Here is a 5,977-nt window from a genome sequence, read left to right as displayed (position 1 = left end):
TGCTGTTTTCATGTTTTTAATCTGGATTATAAAAATTTAAAAATACAAATATCCGATATACGATCATGACATTCAACGCAATTCTTTATCTCAAGAACCACGTGGTAACTGTTACGCAGTTACATAACTGGTTTTCTAATAAATGAAATGATAACAGTTGCACTCTTATAAAACTTACACATGTATAGACTCAGAAGTTACAAATAACAAGCCTCAAGCAACAGGAGTTTCTTTTTTAGGTAATCAAAAGCATAAGCAGGTACACAGTCGTTGTATTTAACTTATTACTTGCGATTGTAGGAACAGTTGCTTTTGAACAAAGACATCCTAAGAGTGTTTCTCAAATGTTTTTCTAAAAATATAACATTTCAACGTCTACGTACCTAGGAAGTACACTTTACTAAAGATGCTAGCGTGGAGCTTAAGTCGAGATACCAGTCAATGCGAAACTTTACTTAATAGAACACCTGTTTTAATTACTAACTATTTCGCGTCTCCCATCCATTTTAGTTTGAAAGAGTTGCAAAATATACAATTTGAGGGAAATAGAGCAAACGAGGTTCTATAGAATAGATAGAATAAACGGGATTTTATAGAATAATAAGCTATTAGGATATCGTTAGGATACTGTCCAGTGAGTAAGAAGAGCTTTTGTCCATTTTGATTTTTTTTTATTATTTGGATAAATATGTTTTGGAAAAAAAAAACATAATCTCGAATAGAGCATATTCAAATTTATCTACGATTGGTCACGTTTAGAACATTACTCAGTCAGCATATTATAGATATATCTATACATCTGTACAGGTGAATAAGATGGTTAAATGATACAAATAATGAGGAATTGCTCCCCCCCTCCGTTTTCTATTGTATCAAAACCAAGTACAGCAGAGTAAAATCACGTATTGGTAGTATACACTGTAATTAGCTGTAATACCTAATACCTATTAATATTTTTTACTCATTCAAATCGTTATATATCATTAATAATATCCTCGTTCGAGTATGGTTTCAATCTGTTAATCAATAAAATTTCTCGTCACGTTATCTAGCGAGGGTTTGATCATACAGTGATTTATGATAATATCATATTCGTAAAGCACATAATCACGTATACGTCATTTATTGTACGTCACTGAGTTCGCATCTTTCTTGATACGTGTTCCCAACAGCTTATTGGATAACATAGTTATAATTACATATAGGCTACTTAAATTCCAAAATCACCTTTGATGTTATTAAGTATGAACTTCTGCTTAAAAATATTTTCCGCTCTATTCTCACGTTTAAAAACTTTTTTTCTAAATCAATTACTATAATTTCTATGACATATATCACACAAACGGCTTTTTGTTTTTACATTTATAGCCTCTATATGCTAATATTATTGATATTTTGTCACAATGGAGACAGAGTTGTGGCAAAAGTTTCAGTAAACATGAAGAACGAACATGATTTTGTAAGAACCAAGAAAGCGAAACGTTTCTTCTATCATTAGTTTAAAAAATGTTGATAAAAATGGCGAAACTTACTCTCAACATAATAAAGTCGATTGTTCAATTGAAAAACATTCAATGCATCTCATATTGAAGAGATTTGTAACAAAAGTTACGAAATGTTTGGAAAAATATATATAATTTTCCATTACATGAATATAGAATAACTAGATACTTTGTCCACTGCATTATAAAAATGTTTTTGAAAATCAACGCCTTAAAGATTTCATGGGCTTACAAAAAAAAAAAAACACATGAAGAAGATTGGACCAATACAAAATTATTATTAGCATTTTTCAGTGACAACGATTTTCATGAAGGTAATGAAGAAAGATGTATTGGCTTCTTTATGTGTGTTTAATGTACCTGTATTGGCTTCTTTCTATGTGTTTTATGTACCTGTATTGGCTTCTTTCTACGTGTTTTATGTACCTATATTGGCTTCTTTCTATGTGTTTTATGTACCTGTATTGGTTTCTTTCTATGTGTTTTATGTACCTGTATTGGCTTCTTTCTATGTGTTTATGTACCTGTATTGGCTTCTTTCTATGTGTTTTATGTACCTGTATTGGCTTCTTTCTATGTGTTTTATGTACCTGTATTGGCTTCTTTCTATGTGTTTTATGTACCTGTATTGGCTTCTTTCTATGTGTTTTATGTAACCTTCAATGACAAATACTATATCATTCTTCTGCAAAAGGTTGATTCTACCATTTGAGGCGTTGCCTGCCTTTACTTTGTTTTTAAGCATTGATGTTCAAATGTAGGTATTGGATGGTTTAGGTAGACAAATAAATCCAAACAAACTTTGTTTATGACAGATAATTGCCAGTGGTAGGTTAATTTATACTTTCTACGTATAATGAATAATGTTTTTTCAAAAATCCAGTACCATATTGGCTTAAATTTTCGTCTATGACATCATAACCCCCCAGAGAGTAGCACAAAAAGTAATTTCAAGAGTAACAAAGATAAGAGCGGAACTGAACAGACGAGTATGAATTGAATCGCTGCAGAGTGATTATTTTAGATTATTTTAGACACGTCAGTTAAGGGAAATTATTCCCAGATCACGGTGGTATTGTTTGTTTGTTTTTGAATTTCGCGCAAAGCTACACGAGGGCTATCTGCTCTAGCCGTCCCTAATTTAGCAATGTAAGGTTATAATGTGACGGTCAATCCCACTATTCGTTGGTAAAAGAGTAGCCCAAGAGTTGGCGGTGGGTGGTGATGACTAGCTGCCTTCCCTCTAGTGCCCCCACGGTTGAAAGGGCGAGCATGTTTGGTGTGACGGAGATTCGAACCCGCGACCTTCAGATTGCGAGTCGAGTGCCCTAATCACCTGGCCATGCTGGGTCACCCAAGTCATTAATCCGAATATCAAAGCAATATTTACAAAATGGCCATCCTATTCGCTTTGATTACACGATCGATGTGCAAATAATGTGGCACATTTGCCTATCTGCAATCTGCAATTTAATGTTTCCCAGGGCTTGGGTACAAGTTGAAATACTAAACAAGACGAAAAGAATTTTGTTTTATTTAATTTTTTGCCGCAAGCTGTACAATGGGTTATCTGTGCTGTGCCCAACACGGGTATCGTAAACCAATTTGTAGCGTTATAAGCCTTCAGACTTGCCACTGGGGGGCGTATTCGGTTAAACAAAATGCCTATGTCAATTACACAAAATAAGTTTGTGTTTTATTTTTAAAATTGCTCCTCAAAATAATTTAAAAATTTATAACAATTGGTAGGTATTATACAAATCAACGTTGCGTGTCTTGACATAAAATTAAATACAGAAAATTTACAGTGATGATTATGCTGAATTTTCCTGAGATGTAGCGAAGATCATTTCAAAAACTGGTTTGATAAAAAAAAAACATACCACAGTTGGAAGCGGTAATTTAAGTACTCTTGAACACAGGCCTGGGTCATATATTAGGTGGCGCTTCTCAGTGTACAGAATATTCTGTAAGACACACTGAGTGTAGTCGTCACTCCAACGGTAACCTCCATTGAAGAGCCTTTTCATCTCCTGTTCAAGCAGACGAAGAGTACCTGGTGTCAAAATGTTCCGGTAGATTCCGCCACCTTCGTCGTAACCCGCCTGACACCGACCAAAGGCATTATCTGCAAAAAATAAAAAATAAATAAATTCATTACATGGCTAAGAAGAAGCATATTTATGGCACAGAAGATTAATTTTATATACATCTATATATATATATAACTGGTTACCTGGTACTGGCGTAATTTCGTGTTTTCCCAAAAATATTTGTATTTTTCTTGATTTTAGAATCTGAGTTCATAGGTGCGTTACAAGAGTGACAGTCAAATCCCACTATTCAGTCTGACAAGAGTTCGAAATGAGGCGATGTGGTCTAAAGCTTCAAAATCCAACAAACAAAATTGGAAAACAAGTGGATTTTTAACCGACTGGGTTATGTTTGTTTACCAAATATTTTCTACAAGAGTCTGAAATGTAAAAAGCAAAAGGCGGAAATCATTAAAATATTCTGAAAGTTTCTTTGTGCGTATTTCATTTCTCAAACAATACCCACGGTTTTCGTGCATTCAAAGGATATTTTAACTTAATTATCAAACTATTATACTCGGCATATTCAACAAAGCAAAGCATTAGGATAGTTTAAAACTAACGGGTTAAAAATGTAATTAAGTACGACGTCAGTAAGCTAGGGTAGTAAAAAACAATATGGCTGCGTTCCTTTCCAAAATTTCCGGATTCGAATAATTTGAAACACTTTCCAATCAATCATTGTCTTTGTTTGTTTGTTTGTAATTAAGCACGAAGCTAACGCAATGAGCTATCTGGTATCAAAACCCGGATTCGAGGGTTGTAAGTCCGCAGACACTGGGGGGCATTGTCTTGGTTAATAGCCTATCCACCACCATCTAAGTCTGATAGTCCGCAGACACTGGGGGACATTGTCTTGGTTAATAGCCTATCCACCACCATCTAAGTCTGATTGTTAATTAGTTATTAACTATTTTTATTGTCATTATTGTTATTTTTATTGCAGGTACTAATGAACAATTAGTTTATATACGTTAAAATATGTGATGAGCTCCGACGATTGGACAACGCGTATACAGGTGTAACAAGAAGATTCAGGTCCTGCCAATTCAGTAAGTCCTTCTCAGAACGTCCTAGAAGGTGGCAGGCATAGATAGAATATAGAGCAACTTGTGATTAGTAGCTGATAGTGATACTAATAATAACAATAACTAATTATTAATTACACTTTGGTAGGTGTATATGTTACTAACCGTGGCAACAATAGATAATTTCCTACCCTGCCACCAGTTAGAGAAAGTGGGAGTCTATGTATTGTAATTAGTTTAATGTGAAAAATTATTAGAAAAATTTAATTATTATATATTTGGTTTCTGTACTGCGCTACTTAATCCACCATACGACGTATTAAATGGTTTGTTCATTTCAGAATTTTCATTCAAAGCTATAACAAAGGGCTATCTGCGCATAGCCGTCCCTAACCTCGGATTGATGGATTAAAAGGAAGACAGTTATCTAGGCAACAATACTCATTACCAACTCCTATCTCAGGAAAGAGTGGGACTTATACAGTAGTTAAAGCCTCAGAGTGCAGTGCTCATTGTTTATCGGTAACAGGGCACGAACCATGAATCTTTAGATTCATAGTCCGGGTACACTAAGGTCCATATTAAATAAATATATACTACAGTCTCTAACTGTAAAGGTTTGTTTGTTTTTGCAGTTAAGCACAAAGCTACACAAAGGGCTATCTGTGCTCTGCCCACCACAGGTATTGAAACCCGGTTTCTGCTAAATTAGGGACGGTTAGCGCAGATAGCCCTCGTGTAGCTTTGCGCGAAATTCCAAAACAAACAAACAAAACCATATTTCGTGGCTTTTAAATTTCCTCACAAAGATACATAAGTTATGTTAAGTACTTCTTATGCTGTCTAACAATCAAAAGGTGTGTTAGAGGCTCATAATATTAAAGTCGGGGTTCGATCTCTGCAATGGCCATTTCGCATATATCCCAGTGTTCAGTTTTGTGCTTAACTCAAACAGACAGGAATGCGAGTTAAGTAAAAAAGATGAGTGTGAAACGAAACTTGAAAGAGAAACGTTGATTTACCTTTAATAGTTTTATATGGTTACTTGAGCGCGTGAAAATAAAAAAACAACAAGGAAGATTATTTTTATGATTCCAAATAGCAATAAGAAAACATGTTGAATTTCTAAAACCCAAAGCTTTATTTAAATACAAATAGAGACCAGCTTTAAAAACTGGTTTCACGAAAGATCAATATATATCCAAGTGTCTCCTATAGGCCAAAGCGTAAACATCTTTATACACTATTTTAATACAAAAGTGAACTTACGAAAGCCTTTGAAAAATATGTTTAAACAAAAAGTTTTTTTTTTTGTTTTTGGAATTGCGCGCAAAGCTACACGAGGGCTAACTGT

The 5,977-nt window shown here is 34.4% G+C and overlaps 1 protein-coding gene across 1 annotated transcript in view; it reads right to left on the bottom strand.

The window, feature by feature from the left end:
• LOC106465591 overlaps window positions 1–5,977 on the bottom strand; it is a gene marked incomplete at its 3' end in the record, with an annotated part of 100,989 nt that overhangs the window by 13,641 nt on the left and 81,371 nt on the right. Inside the window, exon 3 of the mRNA XM_013925825.2 lies at window positions 3,386–3,630. Coding sequence (XP_013781279.1) covers window positions 3,386–3,630 — 245 coding nt within the window. The remainder of the gene's footprint in view (window positions 1–3,385; window positions 3,631–5,977) is intronic.

The sequence above is a fragment of the Limulus polyphemus genome, unplaced genomic scaffold, assembly GCF_000517525.1.
Source record: "Limulus polyphemus unplaced genomic scaffold, Limulus_polyphemus-2.1.2 Scaffold1993, whole genome shotgun sequence".
Classification (NCBI taxonomy): domain Eukaryota; kingdom Metazoa; phylum Arthropoda; class Merostomata; order Xiphosura; family Limulidae; genus Limulus; species Limulus polyphemus.
Note: the sequence above shows the minus strand (reverse complement) of the source record. Positions and strands in the feature narration are given on the sequence as shown.